The sequence below is a fragment of the Mycteria americana genome, chromosome 3 (genome assembly GCF_035582795.1).
Source record: "Mycteria americana isolate JAX WOST 10 ecotype Jacksonville Zoo and Gardens chromosome 3, USCA_MyAme_1.0, whole genome shotgun sequence".
NCBI lineage: Eukaryota > Metazoa > Chordata > Aves > Ciconiiformes > Ciconiidae > Mycteria > Mycteria americana.
Genome location: NC_134367.1, coordinates 89,412,150 through 89,437,500, shown reverse-complemented (window position 1 = coordinate 89,437,500; position 25,351 = coordinate 89,412,150). Strand labels below are relative to the sequence as shown.

Sequence of the window (25,351 nt, the reverse complement as noted above, 5' to 3'; positions counted from 1 at the left end):
TGTAAAACTTCTACATATTGACAAAAAAGTGATACACGATCATATCATTTTGCAGATTTGCTCACAGGAAGAAAGTCTACTATGAAAAATGTATATAAGTATAGAAAACGTACAGCTACAAAAGGTATATATAACTATTAGCTGTAACTTAAAACAAGTTAACCTACACTGGAAAAATAAGGAGAGAGATATTTCATTTTGCAAGCACTGCAAAACACAGAGCTCATTGCTTATTGTTACTACCTGGTGTCTTGCATGCCACAAAACTTTCTATAAAAATATAAAGCCTTTCTGTAGAATGTGTTATATATAATTGTTTCAGTTGTAGGTGATAGCTAATTAAAATGAACAACAATAAAACTACAAGTAGATTTTTATGATAAAAGAAAAAAGAAACATGAATAAAGAGAAAGAAGAGAAGATAAGAAAATAAAAGCAAAGCAGAGAGAAAAAAGAAAGAAGGAAGAAGGAAGGAAGAAAGAAGAAAGAGAGAAGAAGAAAGAAGAGAGAAGACGTTTTCTGTGAAAGTGGTTTATGCTATGGGATTTGAGACTAATATTCCAAAAATGTAGCCAGCATCTCTGTCAACAATTGTTAAAATACAGTAACTTCTGCTTCTTTTAAGTCCTGTTAGTGCTTCAGCTACATCAGGTATTAGGCAACACAGGACTTCCGTGTATTAAATTATACCGCAATATTGGTTGTCATCATGAGTATCATAAGACAGAAGTGAAGAATAAATGTCTGTTTAAAACTAATGTTGGTGGGTAGACATTCAAAACGCTGTAACAGTCCCCAGATTATATGACAACCCGTTAAACATGTCGATGGAAGTTTCACCACTCTGCTCTCAGTGGTGGGAACTGGTGGGATACTTCTCATGGGGAAGTATCCACACGCACTACGGGCTCCTGCACTTGCTGCAGAAAGTCAGACTTCCCTGGGGAACGGTACAGGCAGCTGCACCTTCACCTCCTCTAAAATGCTCATCGACCACCTTTGCCTCCCCTCTAAGAGTCTTTAAAACTCTTAGACTTAAGAGTCCCCAAGTCCTCTAAGAGTGCTACCCTCAGAAGGCTGAAATTACCTTTTCTGAGTATCCCCCAATGATTTACTTAGAAAAACAAAGAAATGTGCTTAGTTGCTACTGAAAATGACTGCAGGTGACTTTACTGAATTATATATAATAAATATTTCTGTTGCTAAGATTACCAGACATTGGGGAAACAAAAGAAAATGAAAGAAATCACTACCTTTCAAAATCTTAGTCATATTGTTTCCACGCATATTCCTATTACACAGGCTGAGGAAATCCAGAATAAGAGAAATTATCAGATCGTTCCTTCTTATTTAATTTACAAGTCAAAGAAAGACATTTTTAGGATGGCAGATCCACTTGCTTTATCTGAAAATGAAGTTAGTTGTTAGGCAAGTTCTCCACTAATGTGCCTGGCAACTATGGAGAGAAGAAGAGAAGTGGAACATCCTAACACTTGTTTTTGTCTATGGCCACAGAGACTTTGCAGAGCTGACAGCTGAAAAATGACTGTGCCCGTTCTGCCACAATGCCATTTATTTCAATGGTGCTAAGCCTGCTTCATGACATTCCTGGTAATGAATTTAACAAGGAGGTAAGTACACTACCAATGCATTATTCTAACAGTCATTTTTTACCAAAATCATATGTTAGCCAGCCCTTTAATCTCTTATCCCTTAGAAGCTGGGTTTCTTTTCGGTTTTTTTTCCTACCCTTTTTTTAATCCTGTTACTGGAATCTATATATCTCTACTATCTTCACGTTGTTTTCTGAAAAGTCCTTCATTACAGCAGGAGACAGTAATAATCACTAGGCGCCCTTTCTGAGCAGCTGGAATTCCCCCCTCATTCAACTATCAGCGAGATCTGACCCTGCCTGGCTTGTGAGGCCACTCAGATATGGAAACTTGAAGACAGGAGGTGGTATGGCCACGAGACAGAGAGATAACTACAGGCAGCGGGCAAAGCATACCATATTATAATCCAACAGGATCATGTCTTCTTTTTTTAAAATGAGTCATTACAGCCACAAGAAAATAGTTTTTTCCCTTTTATTAATTGCATTTGTAAATAGTAGAAAAGGATTGTGTGTACATGTACCTGCGTGCAGTAAAAAGCATGGAGCATTAAATAATTGGAATAATAATTCCCTCAAAATCAGCCATCTTTATTCCTATGAACCACTCTGAGCATTCAGTCTTTCTTTCCACCGCAGGGTGGTTAGGAAATAAAATAAACCTTTAGTTAATTGAGATTTCTGCCTGCCAATTCCACAGGGGTTATTACTTAAACACATGCAAACTACATTTCCATTTAGAGCAACTTTCTGGTTTTCTCTCTTATAAGTACAGTTAACGTAAATTTTCTGCATTCGAACATTAGACATTAATTTTGCAGTGGCGTTCACCCATTACACATCATAGTTTGCAATCTATTCCTTATTACAAATAACCTATGCAGAGCCAGGAGCTGAAACATATGCTATTTCTGCAGAATTGCTTAAGCCCACAAATTTAAAGAAGCAGAGGTCTCTGGTGTCTTTCAAACAAACATTTTTCCCTGTAAAAAATGATTATTTAAAAAAAAGAATTTTAATGTGAAAGTTTTCTTTTTCGGTGGGGGTGCTTCTTATATTATACAAATCTTTTATCACTAGAACTTACTAAAAAAAACCCTCTGTATATGTCCAGTTATAAACAATTTGGGAGACTTGAAACAGAAGATAAATATAATAAAAAAATATCAATTGTGTGAGTCAAATGAAACCTTTGAAAATTACAGAAAGATATAAGTAGACATGGAAGCATCTTTTCCTCATTTACAAGTGGGAGATGGAAGTAAAGACACAAGCCAGTGAACGCATCTATGGCAAAGAGAGGGAGCAAGCCAATCTGAAAAGCCCAGAGCCTTTACAAAGAACCATGAGAGTCCTTTGTGCACGTGTAGTTGGGCCAGCAACTAAAATATCATGTATCTCCAAGAAAAAGTTACACATTGCCAACATCAGCTTCCCCACACACTGCCTTATTTAGGTGCCAAGAGGAACAGCTAACATAAGGGTGTCAAGGAATTCCCGTCGCCATAATATTTTAATCCATGAGCTCAATACTATCAGTAAAGATAACACTAAAAGCCAATTTGAAAAGCACTTTTTTTTTTTTAGATACAGAGGCCCACTCCGTGCTGAGGACTAACTGTTAGTATCTCCACAATGGCAACTAAATTGACAAGTGATGGTAATAATCCCCAGTGGCCTTTAACGGCCTTTGGTGGGTCTTTACCAGGCAGGTGGACAGTCTGCTGGTATGAATGGCCCCACCCCATGCTGAATGGAGAACTCTGCTAAATTTCACCACTAGAATATTGTTTAAGGCCTGTTTAAAGCCAGTTTCCAGGCAGGCTTGGAGGAGACAGAAGGGAGCAAAGGGACAGCTTACTTCCGCCTTTGCCGCTCTTCTCCATGCGGTACTGGTAGATGTGCAGAGTGAAGAGCATGTGGGAGTTGCGGTGATCCTCCTCGTCGCAGTCCCGCTGGCTGCTGCGACGCGAGGCGATAGCGGCATCGAGGAAGAAGGCAGCCTTCTCTGCCGTAGGGGCGCGGAGCTCGCTCTGATTCTGAAGCTGCGGGTTAACACAAGGGAGAGATGACCTAGAAACTCCCACGCAAGCCAACACTACCAGACAACTTCCCGCCGTCAACACACACTGTGGATACGCTGGCTTCCGATGGGACCGAAAAGGAGGAGGTGCCTGACCTCCTGGAATGAGACCCTGCTGACAGTAGCAGCAGCAATACCATGCCCTGCAGGAGCCCCACGAGTGAATCCAGGCTTTTGAGGGCTCTCCCTTGGGGTACCTCTGGTGGCGGTTCTAACACATAAACCCCAGCAACTGGAAACCGTCCTATAGGCTGGACAGATGCATAAATTTGTTCCTTCACTTTCCCAGAATTTTAAGCTATTCATGCTTATTAATTACTCATTATTTTCACTGCCTTTTTTTCCCTGTATTGCTGGCTCTGGCAATCACTGTGTCCTTCTGACAGTTAGAATTGAAAAAAAAAAATTGTGGAAGACACGTCAATCCCAAATTCAACAGTTGGTGGAGACTGGCAGGGGCAGGACTACGTGTTACCCTTCAGAAAGCGTTAGAAGGGAGCAGTCCACGATAAATCTGAGAAATGACAGGACTGAAGCTTGTGTTCAGCCCCATAGCATGTGGGGAGCAGCACAGAAGAGAAGCCTTTTTCTTGCCCCTTCATACCACATGCTTATGCACCTGCTCACGAGCCAGGGCAATCCATTAAATGTAACAAGGCGGGTAATGTACATACATTCACATTTGCTGGACCTCAATCCCAGTCACCAGCCTGCTCTTATCTCTCCAAAGTGATAGACAGCATAAGAGGGCAGATATTATTAACCCCCCATAACATTAGGAATGCACGTGTGTTTCACGTCACCTAAGATTAGTTTGTCTGTGGAAGGGATGCGTGGCTGCAATCTGATGGCACTAGTTTTGGCAGTACGCAGAGCTGGCCCACAGCCCATAGGATAGACTTGTTTTGTCTGGCGTAAAAACAGCGAGGAACTCCCATTCTCAGGGTTTGTTCCCCTGCTATGTAATACAGCTAGAAGTTAAGTTCTCTTAAAGAAGACAGTGTTCCTGTCTTCTCTTTGTGACCATTAATCAGCCTAAGGAAGGATAAAGCCGAGGCTCTGCAAGGGATGGGGTGACACAGCTGAAGGCTAAGCTCTCTCTAGAAAGAGGGAGGGGGGCAGGAAGGAGTTAACAAGGCAAGCAGAAGGCAGGCCAGTCTGTGGGCTGATCTTACTAATGTAAGCAACAAGAAAATGTGCATACTTGGAAAGGCCCAATGACAGACAGTATGACACATGGTGATTATTCATTTGCTATACACGCTGCTGATTTTGCATATCTGTATGGCTATAATATAATATCCTCCCTTTATCTGAGGATTTTGAGAATTCAGGTGTAGGACACATGACTCCAGAATGTCGCTATGTCTTGTAAACACACATAAAAAGGCTTTTTTTCTTGCAATTTAATTCAGTATTTTACACTGCAGAGATACATAGATGTCTCATGGAGCTACCTTTTCTCCACTGATCTAAAATAATTGTATATGGCTGTTCTGTCTGTACCTATATGAAAATAAGCAACAATAATGGGATATTTATTATTATTGCTATTGTGCTTAAATACCTTAGTAAAGAATTAAGCTCCGAGGAGAGGCTAGTTGTTACATAGTTATGTAACATACATATGGTAATTCAGATCTCAACTGGCCCATCTATCACCCCAAAGGGAACTGTGAAGACTCAGGTCTCCCATCTTACATTCCCTAGACTGCACCCATTACTGGATACCAGAGGGTGAGATCTCTTGCGATACTGTATTTCATAAAGCATTAAAGCCAGGAGTCAAGTGAGAATGGGAACCCTAATTGTTATTTAAAATCAAGAGACAACTTTGTAGCCCTCGAGTAGTATGGAAAAGAATGGAAAATATGATCTAAGTATGTCCAAAAGGCTTAAACCACAAAGAGATAAAACACAAAATTTATTACTTGCTGTTTAAAATCTCACAATTCATTACTTTTGTGGATGTGAATCATGATTTCTAGATGCTTGGAGCTGGAAATAGGGTGCATGACCCTGAAGGTCTGCGCCGTCCTCCCTCCATTCCCCATCCTTGGATAAGCAGTGCTCTGCAGGTTCTGAATGGAAGCAGCCTTTGCCTTTAAGGCTGAAAGAATGTATTCAAGCTACATCATGCTGGTTTGCTCCCTCTTCATCTACTCATACCAAAATCAGATTCATTCCCTCACAGACAGCAAAATGAAAGAATAGGCCTTTTTTCCCTTCAAACCAAGAGGGGAAAAAAAAATAGGGCTGCTGAGACTTTTTAGTGGTTACCCAGGAAATACATGAGCCAGTTACTCATCCCTGCTAAACCTCCAAACCTGAGAAGAGTTCAAGTTATTCTTGGCTTGCCCAGCTCAGGAATTTATTTCTTGGCAGCAATTAATAAGTAGCGATTAATGCTTCCTACAACATTGCTAATGCAAGTGCTATAAATAATGTAGTTTATAAAGAGATAAACAGCCATATTAATGGCCTCCAGCTATTTGTGCAGTACTGTAAATATTTTAGCTTGTTGTTTTGCAAAAGAGAGATCACACTTTCTTTTTTTTTTTTTTAAGAAAGAGGTGAATTTTTGTTTGCACTGAACGTTTTCACATTTTATTGCAAACGCAAGCCCCTGCTCAACATCAGTTATACCAGAGGTACAAATATTTAGGCCAGGAGAGCAGATGGCCCTGCAGCTGCAGGTCATAAAGTTCTTGCATGTTTTAAAGTAAACACTTTCAAGTCTATAAACTTTATGCTCTGGGTAGTTCTTGAATTTGAACCATCTCAATAGCTCAAAAAAAAAAGTCACATTGCTTGTTTCAGTGTAAAATTAACCTTGGATTCACCTGCATGCCATAAATGGGGTCTTCACAAAGGTAGACACCTGGGGACTGGCCATCTTGCAGGCTGCCTGTAGCCACTTCTGACAACAGGTCTCTCAGATTTTCTTCCTTCCCCCACACTTCCACTGCAGAAATTCGGACTGAGAAGCGGGCTCCTGTCTTCTCTTTGCGTTCATTAATCAACTTGAAGAGCCAGGAGATGGCACAAGGAATTATGCCGAGGTTTTGCATGGAATCATCCTTCCCGATCATGGTGTATGACTTCCCTGTCAGGAATGGGGGGGTGGAGAAAAGATAACAACATTACTCCCAGGACCTTCACAGCCTTCTGCCAAGAGAGATTATCCTGCACAGCCTCATGAAAACAACTTCTTCACTACAATAAGGACAGTCAGCAAGGGAGAAAGATAGGCAGGCAGACAAATAGTACATGGAAACTGGAGAGCATTTAAAAGTGACAGATGAGATCTTGAGCTGCTTTCAAAAATCGTTACCTCATGCATTCTCCTGACATCCCCATCCCCCATAGGCAGGGTGCTGCAGGTCCCTACCACACAACACTGCAGCCTCTGATGTGGGTGAACAGTGGCGGGAATCGAGCAGAGCAGGAGTGTTATGGTCTCCAAAAATCCCTGCTTTAGGTACTGTGAGTGTTGTATTCTTTGAATACCATTTTACTTCAAAGCACTATATTATGCTTCATACGCTGGGGATGGGATTGGCATAAACCTGGTCCCAGGATTATAAAGATGTAACTTCATACAGAAAAAAAAAACAACAGGTACATGTGGCCATTTGGTGCATAAGTGGGTCCACAGCAAGAAATATTTTATCTGGGTCAAAACCTTCCCCTGGTTTGCTATTATTTGATTCTGCAATTATAGCTCTGGCTTAGTGCTGCTGTAAAAGTTTGCTGATTAAGAACAGACACAGAATACTATCTTATACTGTTTTAGGTGTCACTACATATAAAGCTCGTAGTCAAGTTTTCTAAAGCTCCTAAATTTATAAACCAAATGATAAAGGTATACATCCTTTCAGGTAAGTACTTGTGGCTTCTTTACCTGTTTCATTTCTTATGTTGAATCTATGTGGAAAAAGATCAGCAAAGAAAATATTTCTATGCACATGTCTGTGGCAAGGTCTGGGTGCGTCCACGGTTGGTGGAATGGTGGTGGTGCATTTAATGAAGTAACTGAAGAGACAACTCGTGCTCCAGCAAAGCCCTAGCTAGGCTGCCTCTCTAAAGGACAGGTAGCACTTGTACGACACTGTTATCTGGTGGCTTTCTTTTCCATCTCATTTGCCATCTCGTGTTTGGCAGGTCACAGGGGGTTAAATATCCAAGTGCTCATCCTAGTGTTACTCCTGCCTGGCCCAGAGGGGCCTTGTGGTTAGTTGGACCAGTGGTCCTGCTCCATTCATTGTACCAGAGATGGTGGCATTGCAGCATTCAGTACTCTCCAGGTTTTGTTGTCTATAATTTGGGATAATCGTGGCCTGATACAGCTTGATCTTCTTTATCACTTGAAAAACTAAACTATCCTTTTAAGTTGTATGTATATGTGTTTCTTTGAGACAGTAAAGAATGGAGATCATTGCACACATACAATACAACCTTCTTCATTAAAGAGACAGTATTTTCAAAATACTATTAGATAAGTATGAACAAAATATATGATTACGCTTGAAATCCAGGTATTTCAAAAGAATAGTGTGTTAATGACAATGATTCTCCTTTTTATTGTCTTTCCATGAATACCTGAAATGCTGTTGATGTGTTTGCAAAGAGCAAGTTTTGATCCATTGGTGACATTCAGTTAACCATTAGAATAGGATTTGTTGGAGACAGAATAGGAAGAGGTTAGTAATGACTGAATTGTCTAATCAGGGAATAGAATATAAATCAAACTATTTGAGTGCCCAGTCACAGCACTTGAATAGTGCCATCACAAACATCAAGTACTTGACTGGAAACTCACAGCCTTTACACAGCTTGATAAAAGCGCAAACAGTCTCCAATACCAAGCACATCTGTAAAACTGTAGATCACTGTTGGATCATTCATTAACAATTCACTGTTGGATCATTCATTAACAATTGAAGACAGTGCTAAAAATTGGTATAGTACTCAGGGGATGGAATGAAGCAACAACTCAAAGATAACTTCTGTTTCAAAGAGCATGCTGTCCAACATTTAGACAATATGCCAAGTTAAGAGATGCGTAAGCAAGAGGTGAAGGTGTAGTACAAGGTCATGCACAGTGTACCACTTTCAAATACAATTACTATGCACAGAGAAATGAAAGTTTATTTTCCCTAATCTAATGTACTGGCAATCTTGGGTTAAAATATTCACTTTGCTTCTTGAGTAGGGAAATTTAACAATACCAACCAAGCTTGGCATGGCCAAAGCAGAACACGCAGCCATCTGCCCCATTGACCACAGACTGGATCACCTCAGCCACAGTCCCAGCACATACTTCAGCCTGTCACAGGTATTTAAAAAGAAAAAAGAAAAAAAAGAAAGAAAAGAAAGCCATTAACAATAATAAGGAAAATCAATAAGAGTATTTTCACTGGAAAATGGTCGTAATGTCATCAGTGCTCCGGCATGTTGAAGTATCAAAGAGTCTAATCCTGCTTGTCTCGTTCATGTGACCTATGCTGTTGATGGGAATGACATTACTTGTGTAAGCACATGGAGCAGGACTTTTGCTCTGTGTCAACTAAGTTTCATTTGCTGAAGCATCAACAGCCTTTGTGGGGTTAAACAAAATACACGTACTATAAGGGGATGTGGTTGGTTTGTTAGAACTGCCTATTAAGGGCAGTTTAAAAATACATTATTGATTAAAAACCAATCAAATACTGAGGAATTTTTATAGGCTCTACTATTTGCCCAATTATGGACTTAGTTCAATTCCACTAGCAGGTGGGTAAGGAATGTAAGGGGAACAAACAGCCTCTTTGGTATTAGCTAGGTGACATTTCTTAATTTTTCTCTACATTATTATGAGTCTTCTTAGCTTTTAGCAGCAGTAGGCTCCATCCTGAAGACTGTAGCAGTATTTTAAGAAGCACAACACACAAATTTACCTTGGGCATTCTTAGATTTAAGGTTCAAGCAGACTGAATGGTCTACAGTGCTTCTGCAGCGGCTGCCTATCAATACTGGATGAAACTAAATCAGAATTCACAGTTTAGGCTTTTATGTGAAGCACTTCACATTTGATAATAAATCATGTAAATTCACCTAGTTCATGGGTATTTCTAGACTATCTCTGTAATAGTAAATAAAGTGGGCCAAGAAAGGGACTGTTCACAGGCCAGCCCTTGAATTGCATCCAGGCATTAGTCTGGGAGGTGCTAGCTTCCTGGACCAGAACTAGGTCAGGAATTGACCTAATGATACGATCATACGACAGTGCTTTTGCTGGCCCTGTGTCCTAGCTCTGTTTAGTTTATGAGTACAGAAGCAGTCTTACAGTACTGTTTTCTAATTATACTTTGCAATGTTACTTTACTCCTCTACTGTCCTCCTCATGACATTTGGGTAACATAGTTCATCAAACCAAAGTCTAATAAAAATAAGAAATCTGAGTATATACATATGAATAAAGATTTGTGGACTAAAATTCCCTCCCTCCTATTGTAAACTGTACAATAGAACACTGTATAAATAATCCTTGACTTCTTAATGAATAGAAGACCACATTAGAGAACTGCAGTTCTGATCAGATCGCTGTATACACCGAATAATAAGATTTTATAATATAGAGTAACTTGTTGATATTGAGGATTTGCCTACAGGCACCATTTAGCACATTTATTTCACATATAATTTTAGGAGCAATTATGTACAGTAAAGAATAGAGAAAGCACACTATTATCGAGATACAATTTAATAAACTGATTTCATTATTGATGACATTGGTGGACCAAATTCAGCCCTAGTCTAACTCCACTGAAAGTACTACTGTTGCAGCAGAAATTAATTTGGCTCTGGTGCGTGCTATTGTTTAGATAACTATTCTGATCATACGTTGCCTACCTGTGATGCGTCTTGGGGGAAAACTGCATCGAAAGCAAACATCTTGGGTGGAACCTGGTTGCCCCTTTTCTGGAAAGCATTCTGACCTCCACAGGCCAACGGGTCATACAGCGTGATTTGCTTCTTACGGGGGTCAACTTTTAAGAAAGAGCTGGACTCAGACGTGTCTCTGGCAAGCGTGGAAGAAATGCGCACCATGACTTTGACCTGTCAGCAAACACACAAAAAGATGACCACATTTGATTAGTCTGTTGGATGCTCTAGACTGGTATGTTGAATTAACTTTCCAATCACACTCAAACAAATCATACTTGCTTCCTGTAGTTAGTGTCTCAGTGGAAGTCAGTGAAGACACAGGCATTATTATAGGCAGAATTTGGCCTAAAATACACAGTGAATAAAGCCAGAACTCATCGCCATCTACTTCAACAATAAGTGTGTATTTAGAATTACAAGGTACATCATGGTGTTTTAGTGTCAATGTTACTCAAGTACAATGATGAGATATTACATCACCTTGTCTTACTCTCAATATAAATTGAATATTAACTGTACCCCAGTGGCCCAATTAAGAAAGCTGGAAGGTAATCTCGACTGCTAAGCTATCAGAACTGCTGTGGTTTCTACGAAGCAGTCTGATCAATAAAGCAAGTACATAAAAGCCAGAACTGTAATTTACACCTTTTCAATTCTAATCCAAATGCAAAAAGATGAAGTGCTCAGTTCTAAGTGTCATCATCAAAGAGTTGTGAAAAGAGCCCTGTTTTAATGGTTAGATTTTAAAATTATCATCAAGGGAGTGGAACGTACTAAGCGATAAAAGATTTGTTAAAACATGTTAGCTCACAACTCATTAAATAGCTACATAATATTCCTAAGACAAAAGTACATCTTCATGGGTTTAATGAGGTTATACTGCATTCTTAGCCCAGTTGGTAAGCAATTTAGATGTAAGTAAAACTGATGACAGTTGGTCTGGCTTTGGTTCTCCCCATAAATTCACCAACTGCAGACACATCAGTACCCAAACTTTAAAGGGCAAACATCACCTCTCTGCCAGCTCTTGCCTCTAGCCACACCTGCACGCACATTGTCCTAGAGCAGACTGACTTTCACACCAACCAGACAGAACATTTATCTAAATGCTCCTTAACTGTATGTCAGTTGTATCAAACCCATCCATGGCTGGCATGCAAGTGACGACAAAGGGTCACCTCAGCACAGGGTGGGACTACATCTGCTGTTGGAACAGCAGATGTACCCTGGGAGGAGGTTGTAGCCCTAAAAGTTAGACAAGGCTGCAGTTTCTGTTGGCCTCATTGAGACTGGTGCTCTTTGTATTTAGGTCTCATTTCATGCTGGCCTAAACTCATCCCACATGGAAATAAATCAGCTGCTTTGAGAGGTAAAATCTGGGCAAAATTCATTTTTGACACAACTCTTTTGAAGACAACAGAATGAGAACAGAGATTTATTGGGATTATTCAGTATTTTTGTGATGTCTTCTCTATATGTCTGTGAGTCAAACTGGTAATTTGACTCCATGTATTTTAACCTGGGAAAACACGTTGTCATTAGATGGTGAAATGGTCACAAATCTGCATGTGATTTCAGTTTTACGCAATTAGTTGAGGGAAAGAGGAAAAATACTGCTTGGGTGTGAATGGGTTCTCTTCTCAGCTGCCTAGCTGAGCTGCTAATGAAACCTAACCTCTAACTGGAAAAAGCCACTTCCATTATTTTGCCAAATGCATTCTTCTAAACCCAACCCTAAGGAGAGCTGATTTCTACTGAGGACAGAGGCAGCCAACACCCTTGGTCAGTCCTCATGAACTAAGCAAGGTCTGAATGTTTATTCCAGCCCTAGGTCTCCTGGCAGCTCAGAAGGGAGGCACTAGGCAAGTTAGCAGGGAAGGGAGGGACTACAACACTGAAACCTAGAGGAGCAAGAAAACAAAGAGCAATATCAGTCTTGATCTGTTTTCCTGTTTTCAACTTTGGATGCCTTTGGCTTTTTCTACTGTGTCCCACATTTTTAAACTTGCCAATATCAAAAGCATTAGACTGATCTGCTAACCAAAAAAAATGCTATTCTTCAACTACTTTAAATAAAAAGCTTGCTCTGCTTTCGACAACTATTATCCTATAAGTTTATGTGTATTTTTGGGTGCTATGAATCCATGTCCTTCAGATCCTTGATCCTTGTGTGCAAAGGAGAGTTAACTGAATACTCAGGGGCTAAGTTTCTTTGGGTTTTGGAGAATGGCTACTGCCTGAAATTTAACAACCCTTCATATACAGGCAGTCTAAGAGTCCTTTCTGGCCTCAAACAGTTTTAACTTCAGCTACACCAGTTTTCTTACAGTATAATATCACTGGCTTGGGTCCTGATTTAAACCTGTTCACACAAAATCAGATTAATACGGGTCACTTCTTACTGAAGTAATACTGCAAATCCTTCTAACTTCCAACAGCTATAGTGACAGAAGCTGAGGCATCAGGTTTCTCTTTCCCTGGAGTAAAAGACCAATTTAATGGAAATCCTAAAAATTTACTAGCATCAGATAAACTGAATGAACCACTATAAAAAAAGAGCTCATCCCAGAAGTCCCAGGAGCTGTCTAACAGCATACATTTTCTGACCATTTGGCTCCTCAACTCTGGCAAACATAGACATTTCTCAAGAAAAATACTGCTATTGCCATGAACCTTTGTATTTCCTGTGCATTGGGGATTTTTGTTTTGAGACTTAGTGGTTCATGTGTGTTAGGGCAGAGGAATATCATATTAATTACATGTGGGTATCCTGATAGCTGGACCACTTCTTACTCTGAAGCTAGTTTGTTTGCAGCTGGCATGAAGATCTTTGTGCACCTTGGCATGGGTAATTCCTCTCATCTCCATTTAGACCATCCTGCAGGAGCTGTCTCCATCTGAGCCAGCTGCCTGACCCCTTTGTAGACAACAGAGAGAAACAGGCACTTCTAGCATGTAATTCACGTGGTCTGTTTCATAGACCTGCCTTCCAGATAAGATGAGTTGCACTCCACAAGTGCTTCTTGTTTTCCCTATACCACTGCAAGTATCTTAAATGATTACCTGAGATGTAGGTGCCTACACTGTGGGCTGTCTAAAGTTGCTCTTTTTGCTGCAAGCATAATAAAAATGCTTTTCTTGGGCAGCACAGCCCCTGGCCCAAATTCAGTAGCACACACGAATCTGTGTGACAGCTTTCAGCAAAAATCACGCGCTTACAAAAATAAAGATAGGCACATGAGTTTGATGGACACTGAACACAAGTACTAGCAATAGATTATCTGAACTCATCTGGTAATTTGTAGACCCTAGAGTATTCTCCCAGGCCAGTTTCACACCAGTATAACTCTTTCAAATTACTCCTGATTTACATTACATTAATTGAGAAGACAATTAGATCCTGGCTGTGCAAAATACATGTCCACTGTATGCCATGGGAGCTGTGACAATAGGAAAACCCAACAAGCAGGCAAGTTACAGGCAGAACTTCAGCCCTGAGAAACACATATTGGGATTCAGCACTGCATACATAACTGTGGCATAATAACCTAGGCAGACCAAACCAGATTTTAAAACATCTGAGCTAGATGTATCTTCTGAGGAGACAGGCAGGCTTGTGGTCTGGGAATCAGGCTGAGATTTGGGAGCTAGGACCCCTCGCAACCGCTGTGCCTCAGATGCAGTATGATTGTGAACTAGAGTGATACAGTCTCTGTGTTTCACACTCCCCACCTGTACAATGGGCTGAGTCGCAGCTTACTTCACTGCAAGGCATATGGATACATTCAGTCATTACCAGGCTCAAAGGACTGGCAGTTGCCATTAGCTAGGCACTCCATTATTAAACATTATTATGCATGTAACCTAAGCCCACGGATTCATGCAAAGCATTTCCCAACAGTGGTTATGACAAGAGTAAATCAACTAAGTTACAGCAGTAGAAGCAATGGGAGACCGCAGCCTCCTGCTCTGCCATTTCACAGTCCTGCATGCAATTTATAACTGGGGGTAGCAGGGGCAGGCTCAGAGTCTGTGCTGGCCCCGGCAATCCACACCACGGGGGAAGCAGTGCGAGGACGGGCAAACCTAAGTCAGCCAGCTATGCGGATAGCACAGGAACTTAATGGACTTAAAAGACTTCAGTTCAATTTAAGGAACAGACGGGTTGAAGATCACAGTGCTGCTCTGGGGAAGGCAGAAGTACGGTACGGTTAATTTGAAACAAACTGAACAGTGAAGTTTAAGAACTCTAATAGTTTATGCTTGCAATTTATATTTAAATAAACTGTAAATCGAACTTCTCCTAAAAAGAAGAAAGCAGGTTTTCTGCTTCACTTCCTATGTGTCATTAGTCCTTTAGTCCAATGCTACAGTTTCCCACTAATCTCTTGTAATTGAAGGGTTTAAGAGATACCACTTGCGATTAATGGGACCACTCAGTCTGCCAGAAATTCTTATTTGAATCCCAGGGATCAGGTCTTGGCAGCGCCCAGCCTTAGACGCACCTCTGGCTGTTTCTACTGCGAAACATGAAAGCAGTCTCTTGAGACATGCACTGTTGATAAAGCAAACAACCTGGGCCTAATTTTGATCTAATTTTACACTCATGCAAACCTGGCTGAACTCAGCAAGAATTACCCTAGCTTAAAAGTGGAGAGAGAGAATAAAAGAAAAGGTCACTTGCTCTGCATCATTATTGTGCCTCTTCTAGGATATAACTTCACCTCTTAATTCTGCTCATGCTGGAAGCATTTTTTAATGTGTTTTCTCCTGTGAGGTCACAGGACTGCATTTGACAACTATTCAATCCAACAGGACCCCCGTTTACTTCTCTGGATCGCAGTTCCTGCTTACAAAAATTTGTTCTGTTCTTGAATGAGTTTTACAGTCATTGAATTTCACAATATTACTCCCGATGTGCAATGCCACAAATGAAAGCACAATCAGAGCTGCACTGCTTAGGTTTCCTCAACAAGGTTTCTTTGTATTCTTGTATATGTATTTATTTTATACATATATATATTTATGTATTTAAATTATATACACTATTTTAAAAAATGCATATACATTTTCCTGAATATATATATAAAAAATTAATATATATACATTTTTCATAAATTTCTCTCTGAATTGTAATTATTGGCACTGAAGAGTTCCTTCATGGGTACCATTCTGTAGCATCAAGGGAAGATATAGGGGAATTGCTGTAATATCACTATGCTTCTGTACTGTAAAAATAAGCACAGACCTTTTAATCAGCTCTATTACAATTTCAGCTGCCTGAACCATGTTCCTTTGCCTTCTCCTTTTTTACCTAGTACATCCCTGTATACACAGCAACTATTTCTTGAAGAAGGAATTTGCTAATTGCAGGATTTTTCCCCAGCTGAACTCAATTTGTGACCTACCATGGACCTTTTGTTATGTTCTTACTCTGTGGAGAAGGACAAAGGTAGAACTGGTGCCATAGGAAAAAAAAGAAAACAAGAGTCCAGCCCCAGCCACTGACACTCCCGTGGCTCCTGCGCCCGCAGGGGTCTGTCTGGAGGACCGGCAGAGAAAAGAGCAGGGAAGGTGGGAGAGGTAAGCTGTGTCAAATCTGTATCAGACACGAATAACTACAAACAGAGGCTGGAATGAGGCAACGCAACCAGAGATTGACACTGGGGATATTACCGCTTCCTTCTACTCTTGCCTGTAAGATTTCGTTTGGGGCTCATTTATCTAATTACTGCAGGGACGGGGCTAGACAGCTGTTGCTTTGGGCACTGTGCTTGCCTTTATGAGCTGCTTTTCTCATCAATCCTTTGAGCAGGTTTTGCTGGACGTGTGCTGGGAAGCGGCGGGAGGCAGGAGCTGCGGCGCAGTCACGGGTGAGACAGGCCAGCCGGGGCTATTGAGCTGTATTAGCACTCCATCAATGTAATGGCAAGCACTGGCTGCAGGAACAGCCTTATTGGAGGTTAATGAAGAGTGGGTTTTGTAATTTCTCACTGTTACAGTTGTAAATAATGGTGGCAGGCATGCATTTTTGCTGTAGTCAGCCACAAAATACTACAGCACAAGAAAATCTACAACATCCCGAACGCTTATGCACATACCTGCTTTTGCATGATGGATATAAAGCTAGAAGCCTGTCTATAGTGCCCAGAGAATGTGGAAACAGTCTGTTATGCATTTTAAAGCATCTTTCTTAGAGATCATGAGACAATTAACTGATCGTGCTCAAATGAAATCTAGGAGGTCAAGATAAACAGACTGTGCCAGAATGAGACAAATACAGAATTGTATGAGTGGGCGTTGATTTAATGGAAGTCTCCTGGTCACATTTGAAAAAAAACCAAACCAAACCAAAACAGAAAACTCTGGTAAATTATGCCAGTGTGAGCTGGTCAGGGAGCATGTGTAAAGAGGCCTCATTCTCCTCCCTTTCACAAAGGTAACTCTTGTAGGCTTCAGTGCTTTACTTAGCACAAATTAGAAATTGCTCAGGCCTGATCACTCATGTTCTTTGTGGAAATGGCTGTTACTTTGGAAAAGCAGTGAAAACAATTGAAAAAGCAATACCATTAGGGCTCGCAGGTCTCCTCTTTTTTACGACTATCCCTCTGTTTCTTTCTTGTGTAATTGCTAAAATTTTACCAGCTCATCAACCCCATTCTGTACAGCAGTTAAAATAATTTGCACTTGTAGCAATAATGGGAAGTAGCGTAAGTGTACTATAGCCAAACACCGATCATATTATTCAAAGAACTTGCCCTTATCAGGATGGTACCCTTTTTCAATTGGATGATGTAACTTTATTAGTAAATTCAGTAAAATCTGGTGTGAATTATGCTCAGGTCACAGGGCATGGCTCAGTGACCTCTTGTCCTGTTTGTGTCAGCAGTAGCTTTGAGTTTTGTCACTGTAATTTGGTACGGTTGAAGGACAGCGCTGAGCACCAACACTGTCTGAAACCAGCATGTACATCAGCTCAGTCCCTCAGCTGTCGCATTGCTACTTCAGCATTTACTAGATTAACATAGAGCTCTGCAACTTTCTTCTGTTCTTTAAAAAAAATAAATAATAAAAAAGACATGAGGATCACCCTGTCATGGAAACAATCTTTCCCTAAGTTTCCCCACATGCAACAGACTCTGTGTTCCTGGTTTTCCTTTTGCTTCCTTCCGATCTCTTTGATGGAAGTCTGCACTTCAGACCTGCATAGCTGGGGCAGTCTGCGTGTTGCCTCAAGCAGGAGGAGGATTTTTCCCAGCTTCTCACACTCTCCACATACCTGCACATGCATCCACAGGAGCATACCTGCATCTATGATGGGGCCAACAACAGCCTAACTCAGCCCATGTGTGGGGATGAAATGTCAGCTTTTCTTTTTATGATAATATCTTTAAACATCACTGTTAGTGGCATTTTCATAAGAACTAACAAACCAAAACAGCCTTCAACAATCCCAGCATGAACAACACGGGATCAGCTGGCAAACTTGTCTTCCCTGCAGTGGATCTGCAGATATGTAAGCATGCACCTACTGGTTTAGTCAGCAGATGCCTTCCTTAAGCCTCTAACACACTACTGCAAAAATTTGCTCTGCTTCTCTCCAATAAGAATTTATTTTTCTGCGCTGAGTAGCAAGTACAGTTGGCTCCCATGAATTTCAGGATCTCTTCATTTCCTTGGTGTCAGATCTCTTTACCTTTCCAAATCAAACAGATAATTTGCTTTACTTCAGTGACCTTTAGAGTAGAGGGTTTCCCCCCTTCTTTTTTTCTACTAAATGCAACTTTTTCAAAAGGGTCTTTAGATAGAAAGTATCTATCTAGTAAATTAAACAAGGCAAAAACTCTTCCCTGGCACAAAATGGCCAGCATCCCTCCCTGTAATTCTCATCCTCTGCTATGGTGTGGCAATATCCAATGGTCTGCCAAGATGGTCCTTTGCCCAGGCTAATTTACCAACCGTGCCTGGAATTGTTTGGGAGAGCAGTCTAGTGGCCCAAAACCATGCCAGCAACCTTGTTAACAATGCAGGAGCATGGATGATTGAGTGCCAGTGCCCAGGAACATTTCCTGCCTCTGTTTAATTTACTTTATAGTCTGTACCGGTTTTAGCTGGGATAGTTAATTTTCTTCATGGTAGCTAGTATGGTGCTATGTTTTGGATTTGTGCTGAAAACAGTGTTGATGACACGGGGATGTTTTCGTTACTGCTGAGCAGGGCTTACACAGAGTCAAGGCCTTTTCTGCTTCTCACCCCACCCCACCAGCGAGGAGGCTGGGGGTGCACAAGAAGCTGGGAGGGGACACAGCCAGGACAGCTGACCCCAGCTGACCAAAGGGATATTCCACACCGTATGATGCCATGCTCAGCATGTAAAGCTGGGGGAGGAATAAGGAAGGGGGGACGTTCGGAGTGATGGCATTTTGTGTTCCCAAGTAACCGTCATGCATGATGGAGCCCTGCTTTCCTGGAGATGGCTGAACACCTGCCTGCCCATGGGAAGGAGGGAATTAATTCCTTGGTTTGCTTTGTTTGTGCACGCAGCTTTTGCTTTCCCTATTAAACTGTCTTTATCTCAGCCCACGAGTTTTCTCACTTTTACTCATCCAATTCTCTCCCACATCCCACCGGGGGTAGTGAGCGAGCGGCTGTGTGGGGCTGAGCTGCCTACCAGGGTTAAACCACTACATTAGTCCCAGCCACAGAACATTGCACAGCTTGGCCATGTTTTTCATTCCTGAAGTTAAATACAAGAAACTCAGGTGGTGTGGTATTGGCCTCCCAAGCAAGTGATGTGCCATACGTTGCTCTGTTAATATTCCAGCCTGGCTTGGTATCTACAGATTGTACATACAGATCCACAAAACCCAGCAAACGCACTGGCGGTACCACAGAGGCAAGCCTCCCTAAAGGAGCTTCTCTGCTCTCGTGATTGATGACAAGGCTGCCGTCGTTCCTGCTGCCTACACAGGGTTGCCATCAGCCCCCAGGAGGGAGGGAACCGGCAGTAGCAAGTCACTTGGCTCTTTCTCACAAGCCATGCTCATATCCTGCTGCAGTGCAGAAAGACTGAAGAGAACTTCCCTTCACTCATTCGAAGTTTCCTCTTAGAAACCTGCCATTCCAGCAAAACATGACTGTACTGCCTCAGCTGCCACAAGGACTGGTGTTGATAGAAAGCAGTAGCAATATCAACAACGGTAGCAATACCTCAAGCACGCTCATTGATAATTACATCTGCTATATTACTTCTAAGAGCCCCAGTTTCCCTTTTTGTGAAGCTGTGAAAAAGGTGCACAGGGTGCGGCTTGGTAAGTTTAAGCAGGCAGGTCATCTCATCCCTAATTAGAGAATGGGTGGCACCAAGGGCTTCACATTATACATTCTCAGGAGAACAGGAACGCCCAGATGAACAAGGGTCTCTGGTTTTTTGTCTAAGGAAACAAGAATTTCTATGGAAAGAATGCAGATAAAAGACAAAGTTTCCTTTACGCATGTCTTTGAGATGTCTTTTCAGTGCTAGAGAAACAAAGGATATACAGGTATTGCACAGAAGATATATAATCACAATTGTAAGCTTTTCCATTATTTATAAAGACGATCTCCATGACTGCATACAAAAGAAGATTCCCCAGTCTGCACATAACAGCGTATGGCATAGCACCATAAATAATGAGTAGCAATGCAATCAGATAAGAAGGATTTACATTATTTAAGCCAAGCCGGAAGAAGTGACAAATTGCAGTTTAATGCAGATAAGTGTGGAAAAAGATGTGTAAAGCTTTGGAGTGGCAGTTGGTAATGACAGTCAGTAAATAAAAGGGACTGTTCATGGTACTGACTAGAAAAAAGATTTGAGAATTCATGGGGAGGAAAGGAATTCCAAAGAAAGCAAGGGACCACATTGCTAAAGAGACTCTATATAGATGGAACGAGGTACAATTATCATATTAGGCAATATGGGTGAGATATCTAATATATGCTTGGGTTTTCAGAGGAGAAATCCAGCCTCCAGAAGGGGAGTATAACCAGCCTCTGGTGCCATATGTTGCATGAAACAACCAGCAGAGACTTCAAGGATCAGAGCTAGATGCTTTAGTGAGAAAATTAATAATGTCATTGAATTCAGCAATAATTCCTTATTTACCTGCAAGTATATAAGATGAGAATCTGACCTTACTTAGGAACAAACACCAACAAAAGGAATCTTGAAAAAGGAGAAAATTATAAAACCTGGATCCAAGCAATGATATGACTTATATTGTTAGTGAACCTTTCACCTGAATATCCTACAGGGCTTTGCAAAGGCTTCTGACAGGATTAAGACATGTAGTTACAATTAAGCTCATTTTTCAACTGCAGAAATAAGGCATAAGAATAAATGAATCATCTAAGATCCCAGGAAAGGCTTGCTTTACCTAAACAGACTACCTAAACTCTAATTCTTCCCTTTCTGATAAGAAACTGTAGCTGTAATGACTGTAGGCTGTAATGTTTAGAAGGGCATAAACCTGATATTAAATTTAGTTTTTTCTCTCATGTTGTATCCTATTTAATACTACCTGCACACTTCTATGTTTGGCAGTGGTACAGGGAGGCACAATAACTACAGAGACCAAGCAGCCAGTCACTTAATATTCATGTGATCCATTTTTAATGCTATACATTATCTCTAACTAAATATGCATTTGTGAGCTTTAACAGAAATCCATGGAAAAGATTTTTACAGTGAGCTTGATTCTGCATGCCTCTGAAACAAACAGGATTATTTATTGTGCCTGGGACAAGAGAATAGAAGACAAGACCATACAAGATGCTTCTAAAGATTCGCATAACTCCATAATATCTCATCTCCAACAGTGACCCAACAGCCTGCCCTGTGAGTGTCCCACTGCGGTGGGCTGCACTGGCGTCCCACTGCTCCCCTCCAAGCTGTGCATTGCCCATACCCGCATGGGTCACATGCCACTTGCATCCTACCAAGACACAAACTGGGGGGAACGTATGCTATCAGGAGAGAGCCACAGGCTCCAATCAGCCACCTTGTAGTCTGAATCAGATCTACAGCCCGTTGGGGACATTGTTGGGCTTGGGCATGTTCATAGTGTCATTTGTGGGATGTTGTCACTCCTTTCAGGGGTGGGGAGAAGAGTGCCCCAGAAAGGTCTCCCCTGGGTACATACAGTACATGAAGCTGCCTCTCCCAGCTCCTCCAGAACCTGTTGCTGAGGCCCTGGTTGCTTGTCCTTCCTCAGATTTTTTATTATTATTATTATTTTTTTTAATGCCTTCCCCAGTCTTAACATTCAATTGCTTTCTGACCAGTAGTGAACATCATGTTGGGATTTTCAGTAGCCTCTAGAAGGCACTACAACCTGACTCTGACCCCTGAAGAAAAATAAATCCAAGGAAGTCATATGTCTGATTTGTTCCGAAAAGCTGGGGATCAGCAAACACAGCCTCTGGTCGTACAAGGATGCTCTTACTTCCTTGGAAAAATCTAAAGACACATTAGCTAAGTCTACGCTGCTGGTACAAATGATCTCTGCATTGTACTCTGCAATATTGGTTCCTGGGCATGCATCTGACTGCAGGTACAGTGCAGCTCATCTCCACTGCATCCTGTGTTCCCATGGGAAGAAATCCAGGTATGCAGGCAAGAAGGATGGTACGGTATGTTTAGCACTGATCGTGGTCTGTCTGATCACAGAATCAAGATATCAGGACTATAATGCTTTCCTATGTTTTTTGTACTGAACATAACTACCTAAATAAGAGAAGCAAAATGATACCAAATCAGACAAACAAAAAAGACAAAGAAAACTAAACGGGACACTCCAGATGAGAACTAAATGGAAACAGTACTTTGACAAATGAAACTTGCCTCGCATCACAGGGAGCCACTAACTTCTTCTACCCTCAGCTGTAGTATACAGCATAACGTTGCTACTGACCCTCTTCCTTGACGCATGCAAATCTATAGCAATGAGAAACAGCCAACAAAGTGCCCATCTGCCTAGTGACCCCTACCACTAATGATTTCATCCGCTGCTTGCTGCCTTGTTAAACGCTGTAATAAATAACGGCAGTGTTTATGAATAGAATCCACTTGCCGTAGAACGAATATCCAGTGCTTGTTAGTAGTCTTTGTACATGCCTTCAGCTGTAATTCTGCAATCTTAATTCAGGCAAAATTCCCATCGTCTTCAACCTCAGCTGCCATTTCCTGACTTTTGAGCGTTTAACCATGCAACCTTAACATTCCTCTAACGCTGCTGTTCATCAACAGAATAATTCATTATGTTGTGTGTAGCTTAGGGACTGTGTAATTCTTTCTAGCAAGTAGCAGTCTTTAATGAATGGCACCTGATCAATAATGCAGAATTCAACATTTGAGAATAAATAAAAAGCCTTTTTCATGAGGGGTGTCTGTAGGAAATGTCAAAACCATTTACCAAGAGTCCAGGCTGATAGCCTGCAGCTGCTGTCCACAAGAACTATAAAAACAAACTTTGTTGAGTCCTGCAAATATGGGGGTTTTGTCTTGAGTGTAATTAGCTTTTTCCATGACCAAAACACAAAATAAGGACTTATTGAGTATGAATGCAATGGTCATTACCAGAGCCTTTTTAAAGCAAAACTTTGCCATAATAGTACTTTGTCCCTAAGCTGCTAGTTATACAGGATTATTTTATCTTATTTTCCAGGTGCACCTTTAAAACAATCCTCACTGTAATTCTAGACAGGCTGAGCTGCTCAATACAAATGCAAAAAGGCATTTATATTTGGGTTTCAAAAACTGACGTTAGCAAGGCAATTGGACAAACATTACAAACCAAGACAATGGTGAGCACTTTACCTCTTCCTGATATCTAGGTGAAGCATCTATCAAAGGAGCAAGCAGTTTTGACTGTTATGGAAAGCTTTATTTTTCTTAATAAATGATCTAACAGAGAAGCACAGGGCAACTCCAGCTCCTTTGCTGACAATTTGCATCCAGCAGTAAGTTGAGTTACAATAGTTAAGGGCTATAATCACTATTGACAAATATGAGCAAGATTATGAAAACAGAGGTTTAATGAAGTTCACTTTAGTCCTGCATGGCTTAAAAAACTTCATTGTAAGTGACAAAGTGATCCCTCCTTGCCAAATCCCAAGTGTAGTGTGATCAGTTTTCCAGGCATGCTATTTAAATAACTAAGAATAATCTCATTCTGGACTCTACATAACAAGCAAGGCTCTTTCCATTACACCTATCACCAGGATGGGTACCGCATCAGCCATGTAAGTTTACTTTCTAAAGATCAAGCTCTTGATCGCTTAGGAGCTGCTCAAAAAGACTTCACCTTTAGTGAGCCTGAACTACACTGACAATTTGATTTCTCTGTTTTCTGATGCAGAGTGATCTGATGGTGAATAAGAACAACTGGATGATCTTAGTGAGGTTGGGCAGGCAACAATTCTACGGCTCTATTCCCTCTCTCTCAGAGGTGGGTGACAGAGCTGGCTGTTTCATCTCCCCTAAAATCTTAGGATTTCCAGTTTGGTCGCAATGATGTCACCATAAGTCAACAATGAGATCCAGCATTCTCAAAACTGAGATCACTGAGAACACACCGCACTGTTACTTTGGTGGGTAACAACTCCTGCCAAGACACTGCATCTCTGTTGACACTACTGGAGCTATCCTAGCTATTACACCAATGAATTTGTTTTGAAATCCATCTCTTTAAACAGTCCTTTTCCACCTACTACCAAAATTTCTGCAGTAACACTGCTATTTGTCATGGGTGGCACTGCATGCCAGACAATGGCTACGGAAGTAGCAGTTAGTGCACAGGTTTCACAAATGATTGAAGCAACTAGCCTTCTCTTGAGCAATACAGGGATCTTTCATTTTAAGATAATTCATCCTCCATGCTTGTCACTACTGTAGCTTAGTATCAGGGAAGAAATGGCCTTTGATCCCTTGTAACATTTTGTCACTCATCAAAAATAGAGAGATTAATGAAGAAAAAAAAAGGGGATGTTTCGAGGGGTTTTTTTAAGAAGCATCTTCCCACAGTAAATTAGAGCATAGGCAGAACAAATAAGCAAGGTAAAATATATCAGAAAGATAAAAGGGAGAAGATACCCCAACAAATAACACTTACAGAGTGATTTTTAATGTGCAGCATAGAATGAAGCCTGCTGAAATATTCAAACTTCAAATCAAAACACGATCCTAAATCAGCACTGTGTGGTAGGGAAGGAGACAGCTCTACTGCCTGCCTGTTTGGTGAAGGATGGTTTTATACCACAAAACCCGAAAAAGGTATGTCTTGAAGTAAGTGGGACTGCCTGAGTACAGACTGATCATATGCATCAGTATGAAATGTGAGAAGCACAACAAGTGAGTGTGGCCAGGGTTGGGCCAGGATCCAAATGGGAGTCGTGCCAACCACAACAATATTCAGATTTTCACCGGTGGAGCCAAAGCCCTAACTTGGATCAACTTGGTTTTTCCTCACTTCTTTCAGTACATAAAATCCTTCCAAGTAGTTCCTGGAATTGACAGTACCACATTTAGACAGAATGGACCACAAATCTGTCTAGCTGGGAAGCCTCAGGTACAGTCACAGACAGTATGACAACTATTACAGTGAAAAATTAACAATGTGGGTTTTTAATTGCACTTCTAAAGCTGCCTTTATCACTTGTCCTGTACTATAGCTGTACATTAGCCC

General features: G+C 41.1%; 1 protein-coding gene across 3 annotated transcripts in view; it reads right to left on the bottom strand.

Annotated features, from left to right (window-relative positions):
• KIF26B (kinesin family member 26B) overlaps positions 1–25,351 on the bottom strand; it is a 312,433-nt gene that overhangs the window by 60,340 nt on the left and 226,742 nt on the right. For all 3 annotated transcript variants that reach the window (XR_012774798.1, XR_012774797.1, XM_075496030.1), the window contains exons 6-9: positions 10,590–10,796; positions 8,931–9,024; positions 6,539–6,801; positions 3,474–3,657 (exon numbers count right to left, since the gene is read on the bottom strand). Coding sequence is in view for 1 of the 3 variants with exons in the window: in XM_075496030.1 (XP_075352145.1) it covers positions 3,474–3,657; positions 6,539–6,801; positions 8,931–9,024; positions 10,590–10,796 (748 nt within the window). In the remaining 2 variants the exon portion in view is untranslated. The remainder of the gene's footprint in view (positions 1–3,473; positions 3,658–6,538; positions 6,802–8,930; positions 9,025–10,589; positions 10,797–25,351) is intronic.